This window comes from Monodelphis domestica, chromosome 3, assembly GCF_027887165.1.
Source record: "Monodelphis domestica isolate mMonDom1 chromosome 3, mMonDom1.pri, whole genome shotgun sequence".
Taxonomy (NCBI): domain Eukaryota; kingdom Metazoa; phylum Chordata; class Mammalia; order Didelphimorphia; family Didelphidae; genus Monodelphis; species Monodelphis domestica.
The window spans coordinates 443,845,189-443,864,946 of record NC_077229.1 but is presented as its reverse complement, the minus strand read 5'-3'; the positions used below and the strand labels follow the sequence as shown (position 1 = coordinate 443,864,946).

At 36.5% G+C, this 19,758-nt stretch overlaps 1 protein-coding gene across 2 annotated transcripts in view; it reads left to right on the top strand.

Annotated features, from left to right (window-relative positions):
* Window positions 1–14,351, top strand: part of NUP155 (nucleoporin 155) — a 75,580-nt gene extending 61,229 nt beyond the window's left edge. For both annotated transcript variants that reach the window (XM_001372459.5, XM_007487440.3), the window contains exons 29-35: window positions 3,582–3,711; window positions 4,382–4,495; window positions 5,227–5,347; window positions 5,777–5,887; window positions 9,291–9,427; window positions 11,702–11,808; window positions 13,543–14,351. In XM_001372459.5, the coding sequence (XP_001372496.2) occupies window positions 3,582–3,711; window positions 4,382–4,495; window positions 5,227–5,347; window positions 5,777–5,887; window positions 9,291–9,427; window positions 11,702–11,808; window positions 13,543–13,681 (859 nt within the window). In that variant the 3' untranslated portion in view covers window positions 13,682–14,351. The remainder of the gene's footprint in view (window positions 1–3,581; window positions 3,712–4,381; window positions 4,496–5,226; window positions 5,348–5,776; window positions 5,888–9,290; window positions 9,428–11,701; window positions 11,809–13,542) is intronic.
* The last annotated feature ends 5,407 nt before the right edge of the window (window positions 14,352–19,758 follow it).

Sequence of the window (19,758 nt, the reverse complement as noted above, 5' to 3'; positions counted from 1 at the left end):
CTTTGGAAAAGATCTGGAATTTTTAATGGGGTCTAAACTTAGTGTTGGGTCCACAGACAAGTTTTACTCTACTCTTTCCAGCCCAGGCCTTATCTGGAACCTTTCTAAAAGAGAAACACTGAGAGATTGTGAGGGCTTGAGAATGAATATACCATCATGAGGATTGTCTGAAATGAATTAGTAATGTTGCATAGTAATGTTGAAAAGTGTGAAGACTTGGGGCAGGGAGGCTTGAAGCATTTGAAAGATTTTCCTGTGGAAGTGGGAGGGATTGATTGAGATTTATTCTGCTTGGCCCCAGAAGAACAAGCTAGGAGCAATAGGTGGTAGTTATTTAAAGACAAGTTTTAAGTTTTGCTTCTGTAGGCAGTGAGCTCCACTTAAGGCAGGTGCAGGGCTGCTGCCTTTTGGGTCAGGTAGAGGACACCCTAGCCAGCCTTTGGAGCCTCCTTCTAACCTTGGGAATCTGCGATTCTGTTGATAACATCCTATTTTTAGGATTATATCTGAGGATTTGCTGGTAGCTATTAAATAGAAGTTCTGGCTTTGTTTAAAAGTAATTGTATTTCCTTTTAATTCTGTAATTTTAATGTTTAGTAATTCAAACTGACCATTTCATATGGTTCAATTAGGCTATGTAATGAGCAATATAATAGCAAGATATGTTGAAATAAATTTGGGCCATGTTAACTAGGCTTTTCTTATGTTGATGTCAATGAGACTTGGGCAAATCATGCATGAATCCATGCCTCATTGTTAAATGAATGACTTGTATAAAATCACAGGCAATCAGAATCCCATAGATTCTTGAGGAAGGAATTCAGTTCAACAATTAAGCAATTTTTATATACAAAGCATTAGGAAGACCCTTAGGGCTGCCTATTCAAGATTTCTCCTATTTCTGATGAAACCTGCCAAACCAAACTTTCATTTTGTGCACATAATGTAATTTTTTTCAAGACAGTTTTATACTTTAAAATTTTGTAGTTTGGAATTCTTATGGTATCTGTTTTTCTATTTTGATATTATCCTTAACCATGGCATCTGAAAGAATAGCAAATGATAGTGTAGTAGGTATGAAGACCCAGTATGCAAAAAGAGAAAGAAACAGCACACTTTCCTTTTGGGGCTTACTTCCTTGAAATGCAGCTGCATCTTTTTTCTTTATGGCAGAGCTGAGCTAAAACTGAGGAGAGTCAGTGAAGAGAAGCTTCCTAAGGACCAGGGCTTTTAGAAAACTGAAGGAAGATCTTCAGGACATTACTAAAAGTAACAGGAGCATCTCCTCTCTATTTTCTTCAGTTTATTCGCTTTCCTTAAGAAATTCCATGTTATCTTGTTTTTACTTTTTTTTTTTAAACCCTTACCTTCTGTCTTGGAGTCAATGCTTTGTATTGGCTCCAAGGCAGAAGAGTGGTAAGGGCTAGGCAATGGGGGTCAAGTGACTTGCCCAGGGTCACACAGTGTAAAGATTAAAATTTAGGGGAGACGGGGAGACTGAGGCAGGTAGAAATTAGTTTCTCTCTGCAAGGAGTATTATATTTTTTTAGAGGTTTATTGAAGATTAAGGATTAAAGAAAATACAGGATAAGAGACACGTGTCCAGGCCATAGAGAGGCCTAGACACAACCTCACCTACATCATGAAAAAAAGGCCACGTCTGCCCCAAAACGGAAGTCCAAGAGTCAAGACCCCTCAAAAGCCTTTCAATCAGCATAAAAACCTTCTCAATCTTGGCCCAGGTGAGATTACAAGGCATTCTGGGGAAGTGGAGCAAAGGCTCATGGGAATTGTAGTCCTGTGTTTGAGTCTAATTTTTACAACAGCTAGGAAGTGTTTGAGGCCTGGCTCTCAATCCACTGGGCTACCCAGCTGCACCCTTTACTTTTTTAAGAGCACTTGGAACCTCAAACTTGAGTCTATCCTTCCTCCCTCCTACATGCACAGAAGCTCAGGTCCTTGTGGAAACTCAAAAACCAGCCTCCCAGGAGTGCAGAGGGCAGCCTGCACTTGGTGTTCTGGGTATTTTCAGAACTGAGGAGAAAGGAGAAAAGGAAATGGGATGCAGAGGGGATTAAATGACCTTCAAAGTCTCTTAAGACAGATAAATCAAAGGACCTGGTTAACACATGGACTTCAAGAGCAAACATTATTGATATTCACTGCATGGGGAAAAGCGTGCTTTAATGTTTGCTAAGTATTACATTTATTACCTCATTTGATCTTCACAACAATCCTGTGAGGTTGGTGCTATGATTAGCCCCATCATCCAGATGAAAAAATTGAGACCGAGAAAAGTTAAGTGGCCAAGGTCATCAAACTTACTAGTACACCAAGAAAAGGCAACTGCTTAACTACATGGGTCGAGGAGATATGGCTGGGGATGTAGACTCTAAATGAACACCCTAATGCAAATACCAACAACATGGAAATGGGTTCGGATCAAGGACACATGTGATACCCAGTGGAATCGCGCCCGTCGGCTATGGGAGGAAAATGAAATGATCTTTTTTTTTCCCAATGAATAATGTTTGAAAATTACCAAATAAAATAATGTTTAAAGTTAAAAATAAATAAAATGAGCAGACAGTAAAAAAAAAAACAACTTACTAGTCTGAGACAGGATTTGGATTTGAGTCTTCCTGACTTTAGGACTAGCATCTACCCAGTGTACTTCCTTAGAGAGTATACAGTATAAACTTCACTGAGTCCAGAAGTGCTACTTCTGTAAAAAATTAGAGCTGACGATTGTTTTGTTGGTCATGAAATTCCATTCCCTCCCAAAATGACTACTCTCGTTAGAGAGTCTGAGAAACAGACATTATCAACAATTGTTTTGTCTTAGTGTCACATTAGATATTGATTTTTATGTATGGAAAGGTACCTGAAATCATGGGGTGTATGTTCTGAAACAAAAAATGAATAAACGTTTGAAGTGAAATTAGGAAGTAGAAAACATTTAAATCTGGTATTTATTGTTTCATTTTCTTAGTATGCCATACTTGCTTTTTGTTTTTTTAATCTACATGTGATCAGTGCCAGTGTGGTTTGTTGTACTACTATAATAGTCTCTTACTCATCCTAGCTGCTTGTTTCTTGATTCCTGGATTACTTCAGCACATCGCTCATCTTCTATCTGATAATGTTTCTTCATGGTCGGCCCCCAAGCCCATGGTTTGTACTGCCACGAGGCGTGAGGTCTAAAGCATCTTCCCCGCAATCTTAAAGTGCCATTAAAAAAAACAGCAATAAAACTGTTCTATTAATATAATAATGTTTTGAAAGAATAGGAGGAAACATGCGTATAAAGGATTTAAAATTAGCCATGGTGATTAATTCAAGAAAAGTTTATAGAGGTTTTTACCACAGTCTACCACTGATACTTGATACTCTTTCTGACTAGTGTATGTCATATTTGGTGCATCTCTTAGATTCCCCATGGAACCCAGCTTGTTGCTTTGCCACAGTAAATACCCAATAAATTCATAGAGATAGATTCTACAAATAAATGTGGTTTATGTCCATTTTAGGCAAATTACTTTACTTCATTAAAAGCATCTGGGTTTTTTTCCCCCCTTCAGCACTGAAATTTCACTTCAGCAGCGTCTGGAATATATTGCTCGTGCCATTCTTAGTGCTAAAAGTTCCACGGCCATTTCATCAATAGCTGCAGATGGTGAATTCCTTCATGAACTTGAAGAAAAGATGGAAGTAAGGAAAATGAGTCATAAAAACCACTCTGTTCATTATCTTGCGTACTTGGGTTGCTTAGATATGACCAGCCTGGAACATGTATGAGGTGGCATAATGGGTATGATTTGGCCATCCTGTCAGGAAGTCCTGGGTTCCAGTTTTGACAAATACTGGCTGCATGATGTTGGGCAAGTGACTTAATTTCTAAGCACTCTAGATATCTGTCTCAAGACTAAATTTCTGGAAAGATGATGACTTGTATAAATAGAGCTCCTTATTGAAAGCTTTTTGTGGAAGCAAAAAAGGTAAGTGACTTTTTTCAGGATCTCACAACTATTAAGTATCCACAGCTGGATTTGAATTCTATAATCTTCCTGACTGGACCCAGCAGCACCACCTAGCTGCCTCAGTCTAAACCAGTTAATCTCTACACTAATGAAATAACATCACAATCATCAAAAGAGATGTTGCTGTTTAGTAATTTTACATATTTCCTTTATAAGGGGCTATACGAATTATATGATGAGGCATCCAGCAGGGTTTTTATTTGTTTACTATGGTTTCAGGAAATTTTAATAGGTCTTATGATAAAGGGTTATTGGTTTACTATAGGATTTTGTTAATTATTTTCCTTTCAGAACTTTTAAGTCCTCATTATTTTACTAAAAAATGTATTTTTTTTAATTAGGTTGCTAGGATCCAACTTCAGATACAAGATACATTACAAAGGCAGTATTCCCATCATCCTTCTGTACAAGATGCAATTTCACAGCTAGATTCTGAGCTAATGGACATAACTAAGGTAATAAAAAGAAAAACCAAACTGTTAGAGCTTTTAGAATTTTTTACCTGAGATGCAAGATAAGGTTATAGGTTTGGTTTATATTTCATAGTTTCAGGGAATCCAGTTAAAAAAAGATTCCCTAAAGTATAAAGTCCAGGAAAGTTTTAATGGCTCTCCCAACCTTATGGGAAAATGCCTTCATAACTCTTAGAAACAGACTAATCCTGAAAAGGTTTTATTTTGTTGTCTCCACCCCCTCTACCCCCAAATAAAGATCTCTTAAAACAAAATTACCCCTTCCTTTGGAAGTATTCACTTTTTTTATGTACTTTCAAATTTTTTTCAGACTTTTGACTGAACATTCTTTCTAATTTGAATTATTCTTTTTTCTAGATTAGAGGATTTCTGTTATGTAATATTTTGTAACATGGTTTCTCAGACTCCCATCTGGAAAAGTGCCTTATTCTACAAGAAATAAATATACCCCTAGCATTTTTTTTATATGACTTTTTAAAGGTGTTTCCTTTCCTACCCTAGCTTTCCGTTTTTTTAAAGGGGTTTTTACCCCACATTTCAGATCCAATTTGTAGAAAAAACCTAATTAATACATTATATTGAACTTAAATAGAATTATCTAGTTTTATTGGATTGGTTCACTGCATGTATAATTTTCTTTGGTAAAACTGTTATTCACTTTTTTTTAACTCTTGCAAATTAATTTATGTTTTGTGATTTTTTTTTTCCTGCAGCTTTATGGAGAATTTGCTGACCCATTCAAACTTGCAGAATGTAAACTTGCAATCATTCATTGTGCTGGTTATTCAGATCCTATCTTGGTACAGACACTTTGGCAAGATATAATAGAGAAGGGTAAGTGCTTACAAATGGTGATACAGATTTGTAAATGAATTGGAAGAAATGAGAAATTTTCTAGTTGCCCAAACAGAAAGGTCAAGTAAAAATCATGTTAAGTGAATGACTGTGTTCATATCCTTTGATAAAATTTCAAATGTAATTTACCACCCTCAAAATTGCTGTATTCTCACCACAAAGAATTTCTATTATGTGAAAGATCTTATCTTTGAAAATCATCAGGTGAGAGAAACATGTGCCTGTCCTAAGCCTCACTCTTGTTTGCTACCCCTGGAAGGGCAGGCATAGCAAGAATGGCAATATTAATAGACCAGAATATACTAATGTTTGTTAGAATTTCAGTGGTAGACTTCTTTTAGGATAGTTTTATAAATTTAGCTTTTGAAAGAAATGTAAATATGATACATGCTTCTTTCTTTCTTGCAGAGTTGAATGACAGTGTGGCAATGAGCCCCTCAGATAGAATGCATGCTCTGAGTCTTAAAATTGTCCTGCTTGGCAAAATTTATGCTGGCACACCTCGATTTTTTCCTTTAGGTAAGCAGCGAACACTGGAAATATCTATATGTAATTGGCATACAACTACTACAAGAATTTTTTTTTCTTTTTTTACTTCCATGGGAACTCGACTTATAATTGCTACATCTATGATGTGATCAATGTTATAGCTCTGAGGACTGGGATTTCAGAAAACTCAAAGGACCGTGCTGCATCAGTTGTTCTGCAGTGATTTTTTTTTATCTGTAAATTAAAGAAAATAGAGATAACAGGAGAAAAATGTTTACTTCAAACTAAAATCACAATATCTACTTATGAGTATTTGTTTTTAAAATGCATTTGCCTAGATAGGAGAAATAAAAATATTAACAAATATATTTCCTTTTAACCATATATTTACAAATTGGATTTTGTACACTTGTCATACATTTGCACAAATAAGGTCTTCTCATATTTTGTAGTGTTGCACATGTGACATCTTTAGGCTAGAGGTGCATTATTGCTGTAACTTCCAGTTTGCTACTTGGAAAGTCACCTTTTAGATGTATTTCCAATGGTGAATGTTTGAATTACAAGCTTTTTATATATTTTCCAACTGTTTATAAGGACCATAAATATTCTAAAATGTTATAGAAGTTGTAGAAAAGGTGCTTAGGCCATCTCTCACTTGTCTGCCATGGTGGTGTAAAAATAGAACATCTGGCTTTTGGGTTGTACTCTGTTGGACTGAACATCGGGCTGGAGTTGCGTTTGTCCTAACCATCTGATGGCTTACCTTCAGATGAGTCAGATGGAATATTTCTTATTAGTTCTAAAATCTGTTCATGAGAAAGTTTCTGGTGCATTTTATTAGTAAGGATGCATGCAAATCGCATAACAAAATATAAATACTGAAAATCTTTTTAAAAAAAACCTGAAAAATAAAACATTAGTATTAAACAGGTGGAAGCTTTATGGAATGATAAAAAAAAGTTTTTTACTCTTTAAATACATTCACAAGATTTTATAAATATTTGACAAATTCAACTATTGCTTCAAGAGGAAAAGACTAATAATATGGGTAAAGAAATAACCTGGTAGAAATAAACTTAGGTCCTTATAGCTAGAACCACATATTTTATTTCTTTAATGACCTGAAAAGTCTTTAGAATGCTAAGAAATTATTTTTTTTTTTTAAACCCTCACCTTCTGTCTTGGAGTCAATATTGTGTATTGGTTCCAAGGCAAAAGAACAGTAAGGGCTAGGCAATGGGGGTTTAAGGGACTTGCCCAGGGTCACACAGCTGGGAAGTGTCTGAGTCCAGAGTTGAACCTAGGACCTCCTGTCTCTAGATCCACCGAGCCACCCAACTGCCCCCTAAAAAAACATTCTTAATGAAGTTATAGAAAAAGTTATAAAGTAGAAATAATTAAATTTTTTCAAGTGCCCAAAGGATATTTGTGTCAGTTGCATGCTTGGTCTTCTTGATGTTAAAAGTCAATAAACCAAGCTGTTTACATAGGAAATAGAGGAATTGAGTTTTGTTTGTTATTATTCTTTTTTGGCTAACAAATTTAAACAGATTTTATAGATTTGCTTTTTAATTTTCAGAGAATTGGAATATAATGAGAAACTTAACTAGAAACTACTGAACAAAATCTAGTGTTTAATTGAGAATTCAGAGCTGTATTAGGAACTTGCACATTTTAATGAAGATAATTATTACACTAAACTGTAAACACAGGAGGTATAGAGGTTAGGCTGAATCTGGGCTAAGATGTGACCTAGAAGAAGCTTTTAAAGTATATAATCTATTGAGTGACCTAGATGTCCCTTCAATATAACTTTTAAAGTTTATAGAGGAATTTCTTCCTTAAACCCCTATAACATCTGTAAAATAAGTACTATTCATAGTTTACATGTGAGGAAATTAAGTTTCAGGGAGATGGAACGGCTTGATCATGATCCTACAGATAGTAAATATTGGACCTGTGTCATGACTCTCAAGGCCGGGGTTCTTTCTACAATACCATAAAAAACTTACTCTGGAGAAGCTAAAGAGTTATTTTCTCTCTCTCTCTCTCTCACTCACTCTCTTACTCTTATTCAGTCACACTCTTTTTCTCACTCTCATTTTCTCTATATATTTTAGGAACAGAAAGTGAAAGGTCTTACATTAAAGTGAAGTGCCAGTCCAACTGCAGCTATACCTCTTTTATTCTCATTTTTAACTCATTCTCTGGAGAGGAATCATTTAACACTTTTCATTTCAATTTGGCTACAGGAATATAAAGAAACAATACTGTTGGCCTAAGTCTGAGTTCTTTATTTTCCAAGGAGTGACCCATTTACACTGATTTATGTTCTGCCAAGTCTCTTGGCTGAATGACCAGTGACTTAAAAAACTTGCCAGGTATTAGGAGCAGAGGAACAGATTAACCAAAGGAGAAAGATAAAATTTTTATCCTGACTTTAGGAGCACAGTGCCCAAACAAATTGAAAGAACCAGGCACAGAAGTATTTGAAAGTGTTTGTTCATAGAAGTCTTAATGTTATTTCATAACTCAGAGTAACAAATCCACAAGATTAATTCACAGTACTTATCCATCTTTTGGGAGTGCTATTGCCCTGTCTTAATACAGATAATAATTGATCTACTTTTTGTGTGCTAAATTCTCAATCATTTGGTCAAATTGAGGTTTGGTGTTTTTTGGGGAAGGTGGGTTGTTTGTTTTGTTTTGTTTTTTGAGAAAAAAACAATTAGGTAATCTTTTAAACCAATTTTGAAACAATTAATTGCTAATCAATATAGTGACCAACCACAATTCCAAAGGACTCATAATGAAACACACTCTCTATCTCCAAATAGACTCAGAGTGCAGAATGAGGGGTATTTTCTTCTCTCTTTTTTTCCCCAGATGTGACTAACACAGGAATTTGTTCTGTGTAACTACATATTTGTAATAGATTTTATTTTTCTTACCTTTTCAGTGAATCAGGGAGGGAAAAGGGAGAAAATAACAGAAGTGAAACAAATAATTGAATTTGAAATTTTGAAAAGCAACCAATATCATTTGAACCTTTTTTTTTTTAAACCCTTACCTTCTGTCTTGGAATCAGTACTGTGTATTGGTTCCAAGGGAGAAGAATGGTAAGGGCTAGGCAATGGGGATTAAGTGACTTGCCCAGGGTCACACAGCTGGGAAATGTCTTGAGGTCACATTTGAACCTAGGACCTCCCGTCTCTAGGTCTGGCTCTCAAACCACTGAGCCACCCAGCTGCCCCCCATTTGAAGCTTTTTAATTTACTGGTATAAAGAAAATACCTGCTAATTCTAATAAGATGACACCAATTTTTGAAGCAATGTATAATCCAATCTAAAAATTTCCCTTTAAAATCTATTCCAAAATGAACAAAGCTCTTCCTAATTTTTTACTGTGTTTCTCTTTTTCCTATTTCAGATTTTATCGTACAGTTCTTAGAACAGCAAGTATGTAACTTGAACTGGGATGTAGGATTTGTGATACAGACAATGAATGAAATAGGAGTGCCACTGCCTAGACTATTAGATGTATATGATCACTTGTTCAAATCAAGGGTAAGGAAAATACAATTGGAATATATTGCCTTTTGTTTAGCAAGTTCTAGTACAAAGTGCTATTAGAAATGTGAGAAGAGAATCATTTCATAGACGATTTACTTAATGGCAGAATTAACACTGTCCCCTCAGTTTGATTATTTTTTTCCTTTTTTTATTTAGAATATCGTGATCCCTTTGCCCGCTCCCTTTCCCCTTTTCCCCGACTCTTTTCTGACAAGCCATTCCACTGGTTTATATGTGTATCATTGTTCAAAACTATTTCCATATTCATATTTGCAGTAGAGTGATCTTTTAACATCAAAACTCTAATCACATCCCTAACATACCACATGATCGATCATATATTTTTCTAATGCATTTCTGCTCCCACAGTTCTTTCTCTGGATGTGGAGAGCATTCTTTCTCACAAGTTCCTCTGAATTGTCCTGGGTCATTGCATTGCTGCTAATAGAGAAGTCCACAATAGATTGTACCACAGTGTATCCGTCTCTGTGTACATTGTTCTCCTAGTTCTGCTCCTCTCACTCTGCATCACTTTCTGGAGGTTGTTCCAGGTCACATGGAATCCCTCCAGTTCATCGTTCCTTTCGGCACAATAGTGTTCCATCACCAACATATACCACAATTTGTTCAGCCATTCCCCAATTGAAGGGCATCCTCTCATTTTCCAATTTTTTTTTTGCCACCACAAAGAGCACAGCCATGAATATTCTTGTACAAGTCTTTTTCCTTATTATCTCTTTGGGGTACAAACCCAGCAGTGGTATGGCCAGGTCCCAGTTTAATAATCTTTTAAAAATTAAATGCATTCTAATTCAAATAGAGTAAATCTTTGGAACAAATTATAGACTAAAAAGCACAACACATCTATCTCCCTACAAAATTCGAGTCAGATTTACACTGTTTAGTCACTTAATCTGTTCTTTTTTTTTTTAAACCCCTTACCTTCTGTCTTAATATCAGTTCTAAGACAGAAGAGTGGTAAAGGATCTTCTCAGGGTTAAGTGACTAGCCCAGGATCACATGGCTAACAACTGTCTCAGGCCTAATTTGAATTCACATCCTCCCTACCCCAAACCTGGTGCTCTATCCACTATGCAGCTACCTGCCTCATAGCTATTCATTCTTTTAAATTATTTTCATTGTGTAATACTACATTTGAGTATTTTGTTGCTCAGTTTTTGCATAACTTTACTCCTGAGAATAAGCACTATAAATATACATATTTTCTTGATGATCAAAGGCAGTGGTTTCAGAATATCTTAAATTTCTATTGGTATTTAACTTTTTAAAAGCATATTGATACATATATTCTCATTTGTTCTTCATAACATTGTGACACAGGGAAGACAAATACGACTCTTCTTTTTATAGATTAATAAATTACTGTCTGGAGAGAAGATGTGGCCTACCCAGTGTTAAAGGCTAGATCTACAACTTCCATAAAAAACATGAATGTAAAAATCTTAAGCAAATGTCTAGGAGCATGTGGATTACAAAATCTACAAATTAGAGAAGCATCCATAAATGATAATTCATTGTATCATTGCCACATAAAGTGCCAGTGCTCACACATGAGTAGTAATAATAGCTAGCACATATATAAGTAGCAACTTGTTTTCTTTATTTTCTTTATTTTTTAGCCCTTACCTAACAGTTCAAGAGAGGATGACTAATTGGATGTACAAAATACAGAAAAGTGAAGAACAATCTATAAGAAGCAAAAAAAAAACACATTAAAATAAAACACATTCTCTATTTTTTTTTTAAACCCTTACCTTCCATCTTGGAGTCAATACTGTGTATTGGCTCCAAGGCAGAAGAGTGGTAAGGGCTAGGCAATGGGGGTTAAGGGACTTGCCCAGGGTCACACAGCTGGGAAGTGTTTGAGGCCAGATTTGAACCCAGAACCTCCCATCTCTAGGCCTGGCTCTCAATCCACTGAGCTACCCAGTGGCCCCCAGCAACTTGTTTTCAAAGATTTTTTCTTCAGTTTCCCTATGATGTATATTAGCAAATTTTTGCATGAATATCTGCCATTTTATGTAAGGGAAAATGAAACCAAGAAGTTGCAGTTTTCCCAAGGTTACACAGACAGTAAGTGGAGCTACGATGTGAGCCATAACTCCCAAATCAATACTCCAGAGGACCACAGCATCTCAAAACAGTCAGAGGGTTTGTTAGCAATAGTGGTAAATGACTGCTTTAGCAGATTTAGATGATAAAAATGCATCTAGTTCATATTTCTTGGTATGTCTCTTTTCTTTATAGGATCCATTCTGGACTAGGATAAAGAAGCCCTTACACCTTTTGGATTGCATACATGTATTATTGTCCAGATATGTTGAGAATCCCAATCAAGTACCTCATTATGAGAGGTAATCAGAAATGATTGAATGTTGCGGTGTGCCAAAAGTTCTGAAAACACTTAGGATAAAGCTCTTGCAGTAAGAATTTGAAATGGGAAAAGTTATAAATCTTTTGCCTTTTGACTGAGTTAATCAATTTGACACAATACAAACTAACAACTGAAAATTACTTTCTGTTGTTGTAGTTGACCTCATGCTTTGCTATTAATATTCTTCAGTTCCTAAAAATTTACAAGGAATACTTTTTTATCTTTGCATTTTCAGCCTTTTCTTCTTTATTCTTACCTTCTGTCCTAGAATTGATACTGTGTATCTCTCTGTTCCAAGGCAGAAGAGCAGTGAGTGGTAGGCAGTTGGAGTTAAGTGACTTGCCCAGGGTCACACAGCTGGGAAGTATTTAAGGTCAAATTGGAATGTAGGACTTCCAGTCTGGCTCCCTATCCACTGAACCTCCTAACTGACCCTTAGTCTTTTCCTAATATCATAGTCTTTATTAAATTCCTCTATTCATATAGCTCCTAAGATATTTGAGCTATGGCCATGTATTCCCTGATTAACAAAACTGTCAGCAGGGGTTAATAATGAATTCTAGACATTCTCATTCTTTCAGATTGGCATAGCAAAGGTTTTTATAGTTCTCATTTGCTCCTGGTTTTTTTTTTTTATTTATGTCTCTAATTTTACTGTATGCTAAGCAGAGCTAGAGAAAGAAAAAAACATGAAGTAATCCAATTCTATTTTAATTTTGAAAGCTGCTTAAGAAAAAATCTGGTTTTCTGAAGATCATCACAGTGGCCCTCAGCAAAGTCATATTAGGGCCTGCTACTCTAAAAATAAGCTCCTTTTTCATTTTTACTGCTGTAATATACCTGATTTCATCTGATTTTAGGCATCTAATCATTATTCTCATTCTCAAATTGCCATTTTAAAAATCATAGATAAATTTATTAATATAAGTTGCCACGGATGTTATCTCTAAAATTCATTTCCCCTCATTCCCTTGACTTGTTTTTCCTCATTCTTTCCCCATTTTTGTTCCTAGGGTTAGAGGCAAGCATTAAAGTATCTAATATGCCATTCATCCTGGTTCCCTTTTCACCAAATGATGATTATTATATACCTAACAATTCCTGAAAACTAGAAAGCAGCACTTACTTACATTTTCCCAATTTTACTAATTATGTCCCTAATTTTACTGATTGTCATGTGTTTGTTCCATTTCCACTTACCTTTGGTTTAAGAAATAAAGTACCAGAATACAAGGGCATGTGAGAAATGTTTCCTTTTCTTTTCTTTAAATATTTTTCCCCAATTACATATGAAAATAATTTTTACCATCTTTTCAAATGTTGAATCCCAAATCCTTCTGTCCCTTTCTCCTCTCCCCCTTATAGAGAAAGAAGGCCCATATATTTCTTAATTATATAAACTTATATTAAAAAAATAATTATATAAATATATATAATGTAAATATATTTTACATATATATAAATATATAATTATATATAAAATATAAACATATATAAAATATATATTTGTATATAAAATTATGTATTTCTTAATTATATAATTATATAAACTAAATTATATATAAAATTATATAAATATATATAAATTCTATAAATATAAACATATAATTATATAAAATTATATAAAATATATAATTATATTTAAAAATAAAAATATATAATAAAAATTATATATAAAATATATAAACTGTATTTTGTTTTATTTCTTTTACAGACGACGATTCACAAATCTCTGCATGGATGCTGTTTGTGGTTATCTTGTTGAACTCCAATCTATGAGTTCAACACTAGCATTACAAGCCAGTACGGGGAATTTTAAATCTCTTCAGGCTAAATTAGAACGACTTCACTGATTAACATAATGGAAGTGGACTTTAAATATGTGTTCTTTTAACTGTAAAATAAAGGTTCTGATATATGTACCCTAATCCAGAAGAATAAATGCCCAGGAGACCTAGGAAATTAAGCGTATTGTACAATGAGTTGGATTATATGGTTTCTGTGTTCTTAACTTTCTGATATCTGTGAGTAGTAGAAAATATGCCAAAAGACTGATTTCTTTTTTACTACTAGTATGTTTTGCTGGTGCTTTAAAACAAATCATTTTTATGTAGTTGAAGTAACATGTTTTGCCAAACCAAAACGTGTTTGGAAACCTCTATTTTCACATCCTATTATACACAAATTAAAGATGGACATATGCATTTGTATATATTTTACATATAAATATATGGACCTTCTTTGTGATTATTATGGTTTAAATATTCAGAGTTATCCTAAGAATATTTATGTTTAAGAGATATTTGCAGACTTTCTTCCCTTTGTTTCAGGGAACAGACTGTGCTATGGATTACATTTAGTATAAGATGTGGTTAATGTGTTGGTTAGTGGTGCTGAACTGCTTTTTTTCTCTTTTTTTATAATCTTTGTCACAACAGATGGCTTACGGGGGGAGGGGGGTATATTTGGAAACAAATGTAATAAAAAACAAGACATCAATAAAAACAAAAATTGTTTCAAAAATATTAGTAGAGCATGCAGCTGGGCCAAGTCCTGTGAGATGTCAGAGAAAGTGAGATATTTTGGAAAATTATAATGTAAGGATAATTTTAGTGTTTTGACTTAAATCTAAATGATTGGTCACCAGGGAAAATTCCCAAATAATAAAATACCCAAGTCAGCTGGGAATTATGGAGATTTTAATTAATATAGAGAAAAGGAATTAAAAAGAGAGAGAGAGAGAGAATTAATTTAAACTGCTCTGGTTCAGGCTGAGCCAGGCAGTAGTTAAAGGCCTCCCTGAACCTAAGGGTAAGGGAGTCAGTCTTATCACTCATCAGGAGACCATCTCCAATCTGAGTTCCAGTTCTCCACTGAACTCAATCTCCTAAACTGAGTTCAGAATCATCCTGAACTAACTTTTAGCCTCCTTTTAAAGAGAATTTTCTCTTGCATCACCTCCCCTAATTTTTTACGTCTACCAATCACAGTAGATGCTTTTTAGGACTGCCCATTCTTAGTTCTCACCACTCTTTAGTTCTCACCTTCTCTGGTTAGATTATATCTTCTGAGGTACTTCACACTTCTTTGTTAAGCTTTCCTTTTGTGAGTTACTTGGCCTTTTTGTGATTAATTTAACCTTTACAGGTACTTAACACCTTTTTGTATTAGATCTAAAAATAGACTTAGTTTAAGGTTCTAGCTTCACTATAAGGTATGAGTTAAGTACTTTCATTGTTCAATCAGGAGTTTACAACTTTATCTTCCCCTAAAGTATGTCTAAGTGTGGGTGGAGTAATATAAAGATCCCAAGACATTCCTGACTTTTGTTAGACCAAGTATCTTCATTGTTACAATAAGGAAATAGCTCAAATCAAATCTTCTAAAGTATAGTCTGAGTAGTTTTTAAGATTCATAATAGATAATTAGCCATAATGGGAAGACATAGGCTGGAGAGAAGTTAAACTGTTCATATACCCTCCAAAAAATATATGCTCCTATGAGACAATTGACCAAAAAAAATCACACAAAGTATAGTGAATCCCCAAAAAAGACTCCAAAAATACACAATTCAACTTATTTAGGTGGATTACAATACAACTAAAAAAAAAAACTTCTGCAAGCTGCAAGAAAAAAATTATACTATTGGACAATAATCAGAAACAGTGGATAATCAGATCTTGGGTTTTGTTGATGCCTTTTGCTGCTTATATCTCATTCATTTCTAATTATGACTCTCCTAAACTAACATGGTTTTTCTTAAAGTATTCTGATTTTGGTCTAGCCACTCTATCAACTTATCTTCCTAATGCTATTTATACTTTAAAAAAAGAAAAAAAACTTTGTCTTAGAATCAATATTGTATATTGGTTCAAAGGCAAAAGGGAAGTGACTTGCCCAGGGTCACACAACTAGAGTGTATCTGAGGTAGTACTTAAACCCAGCACCTCCTGTCTCCAGGTCTGTTTCTATTCACTGAGCCATCTATCTGCCCCCATAAACTTAATTATAGCACATCAGAGAAAGGTTTTAGGGTCCAAATCATTGAACTGTCATTAATTAAGATCATTTTATAAAAAGTATTTTCAGCCTTTTTTTTTTAATTCTTACCTTCTGTCCTAGAATTGATATATGTATATATCAATTATATATATATATATCTGTTCCAAGGCAGAAGAGCAATGAGGGGTAGGCAGTTGCGGTTAAGTGACTTGCCCAGGGTCACACAGCTGGGAAGTATGTAAGGTCAAATTGGAATCTAGGACTTCCAGTCTGGCTCCCTATCCACTGAACCTCCTAGCTGACCCTATGCCCAAAGGGTGCTAAAAGACTGACTGCCCTTTGATCCAGCCATACCACTGCTGGGTTTTTACCCCAAAGAGATAAGGAAAAAGACTTGTACAAAAATATAGCCTTAATCTTTGTGGTGGCAAAAAATTGAAAAAATGAAGAGATGCCCTTAGATTGGGGAATGGCTCAACAAATTGTGGTATCTGTTGGTGATGGAATACTATTGTGCTAAAAGGAATAATTAACTGGCAGAATTCTATGTGAACTGGAAGGACCTCCAGGAACAGAGTGAAAGGAATAGAACCAGGAAAACATTGTACATAGACTGATACACTGTGGTACAATCAAATGTATGGACTTCTCTACTAGCGGCAATGCAAGGACCCAGGACAATTCTGAGGGACTTGTGAGAAAACACTACATCCAAAGGAAGAACTGTGGGAGCAGAAATACAGAAGAAAAACAACTGCTTGATCACATGGGTCGATGGAGATATGATTGAGGATATAGACTCTAAAGGATCACCTTAGTGCACATATTAATAATATGGAAATAGGTCTTGATCAATGACACATGTAAAACCCAGTGGAATTGTGTGTCAGCTATGGAAAGGGGTTGGGGGGTAGAGGAGGGAAAGAACACAAATCTTGTAACCATGAAAAAATATTCTAAATTAAATAAAAATTTCCAAATTAAAAAAAGGTGCCCTTCACGAATTTCAGTTCCCTTGATTGATGAACTTAGACATCCACAGGTGCTGAAAGAATTAGCAAGTGTGATTACTGAGCCATTGTCAGTGATATTTGAAAGATGAAAAGAGGGACAGATACTACAAGATGTGAGAGAATGAATGTTCCTGTTTTCAGAAGAGGGAAAATAGCAACAACTATGAACTACAAAGTCAAGGATGTTATCTCAATTGACTAGACTGATTCATCAAATAGATGATTGATAAACATCTAGAAAAGTAAATGGTTACAAAGAACCAGTATGGTTTCATCAAGAGCAAGCTGTGTGGAACTAACTTCATTTCCTCTTTGATAAGATTACTGAAACTAGTAGATTGAAGAGAATGCCTAGAAAAGGTTTTATTAGCTTTTGATAAAGTCTCATTCTTTTTGAGAAAATGGAGAGATCTGGATCAAATGATATTACAGTCAGGGATTCAGACCTGTTTGGTCATTGCATGGATGTTATGGTCATTAAGTTTGCAGATGACAGAAAGCTGAAATGGATAGATAGCATAATGAGTGATGGGTTTAAGATCCAAAAAGTTCTTGACAAGCTAGAGACTTGTACTTCATTTAATTAGATGAAATTCAAAAAATGGAAATTAAAGTCTTGAACCTGGGAGTGTTAAAAATAATTTTCACAAGTATGAAATAGGGAGTCATGGAGAGAAGTTTTTCTGGAGCAAAAAAAAGATCCAAGGGGGTCTTAGTAGACTGCAGGCTCAATGTGAAGCAGCCAAAAAACTAATTCTATTTTGGGCTGCATTAAGAAAGAGATAGCTTCCAAGAATAGGTAGGTTATAGTGCCACTATCCTCTGCCCTCGTTGGATTTCATCTGCAGTTTCAGTTCTGGGCACCACAATTTAAGGATATTGAAAAGCATCCAGAAGAGAGCAACTAAAGTGATAAAAGGCCTAATAGGACCAATTAAGGGAATTAGGGAAGGTAGGTAGTCTCTCAGTGACTGAGAATGACAATTGTCTTTGTGCAGTTTCATCTACGGTGTACCCTCATGTGGCTTTGAAGTCCAAAGTCTGAGGCGCACAGTTTGTGGCACATGGGACATGGGGCGCCAGTTGTTATGGGAGGTGCGGTTGTGGCCTGGTGTCGGCGTTCACGCACAGCGGCAAGACGTCGACGTTGCTCATCTTCAAAGGTGGCAGCGGCATAGTGAATGTGGGTTCGCCAGCTGCTTCTGTCAGAGGCAGCGAGTTCTAGTTGCTTTGGTGTAATGCCAGCCCACTTCAAGTTGGACTTTAGCTGATCCTTGAATCTTCTCTTTGGTCGGCCTTGTTTCCTGAGTCCAGCTGACAGTTCACCGTAGAATACCTGTCTTGGTATTCGCTGTGGGTCCATGCGGATGACCAGACCATCGTAGCTGGGTTTTGAGGACTTCGATGCTGGTGGAGTTGGCTCTGTCGAGGACTTCCTGGTGGGTGATTCGGTCCTGCCATCGGATCCTCATGATTGACCGGAGAGAGCGTTGGTGGAATTGCTCCAGCTGCTTCATGTGCTTCCGGTACAGTGTCCATGTCTCGCAACCGTACAGGAGCGAGCTGAGGACCACTGCGTTGTACACTTTGAGCTTCGTCACAGTGCTTACACCGCTGTGTTGGAGGACTTTGCAGCACAGCCACCCAAGTGTCTGGCTGGCCTTTTGGATCCTGGCATTAATCTTGTGGTCTAGGGACCCATCGTTGGCGATGGTGCTGCCCAGGTACTTGAAAGTGTTGACGTTAGAAAGCTGTGTGCCGTCGTTTGTAATGCATGGCTGGTTCGTTGGCCTCCCTGGTGCAGGTTGGAACAGCACCTCTGTTTTGCTGAGGCTGATAGTCAAGTCAAACAGTTTTGTTGTGGTGGAGAACCTGTCCACAAGGGTTTGGAGATGATTTTCTTTGTGGGCCATGAGAGCACAGTCATCTGCAAAGAGAGCTTCCAGGATGAGTCTCTCTGTTGTCTTTGTTTTTGCAGTCAGGCGGCGAAGGTCAAATAGTGAGCCATCCAGTCGGTATTTGATGTAGGCGCCCAGGTCTAGATCCATCACAGCATGTCGTAATACCTGGGTGAAGTATAGGTTGAATAGTACCGGAGCGAGGACACAGCCTTGTTTCATGCCATTGGAAATGTTGAAGCGATTGGAAGTCTCTCCATCAGATAGGACTTCCCCTGTCATGTCGACATGAAAGAGCTGGATCAGTTTGATGAATTTTGCTGGGCAACCGAGCTTGCTAAGGATCACACACAATGCGTCCCTGTTCACTGTGTCGAACGCCTTTGTCAGGTCTGTGAAGAAAATGTAGAGACTCAGGTTCTGCTCAAGGCATTTTTCCTGCATTTGCCTCACTGTGAAGACCATGTCGATGGTGCTACGATCTGGTCGGATGCCACATTGTGATCCAGGCTGGTTCTGCTCTGAGACAGATGACAGGAGTCTGTTGAGTGTAACACAGGCAAGGATCTTTCCAGCAGTGGAGAGTAGTGAGATGCCTCTGTAGTTGTCACAGGCTGCTCGTGAGCCTTTGTTCTTGTATAGGGCTATGATGGAGGCATCTCTGAGTTCTGGGGGCATGTCTTCCTCTTCCCATATGGTGGTCAGCACTATGTGGAATGCCTGGAGCGCCTTTCCATTTAAGGCCTTGTACACCTCGGTTGGGATCCCTTGGCTTCACTCATTTGTTTAGTGGCTTTTTGGACTTCCTCTATTGAAGGAGGGACGTCAAGTTGTTCAATGGAGCGGTTTTGGGGGATCTAGTCAAGGGCGCTTTGGTCAAATGAAGAGGGTCGGTTGAGAAGCTGACTGAAGTGTTCTTTCCACCTGTTGCTGATGCCTTTTTTATCTTTTACGAGTGTCACTGTCAGAGGATAGCAAGGGAGTGGTGGTGGGTTTTAATGGCCCATAGACAGTCTT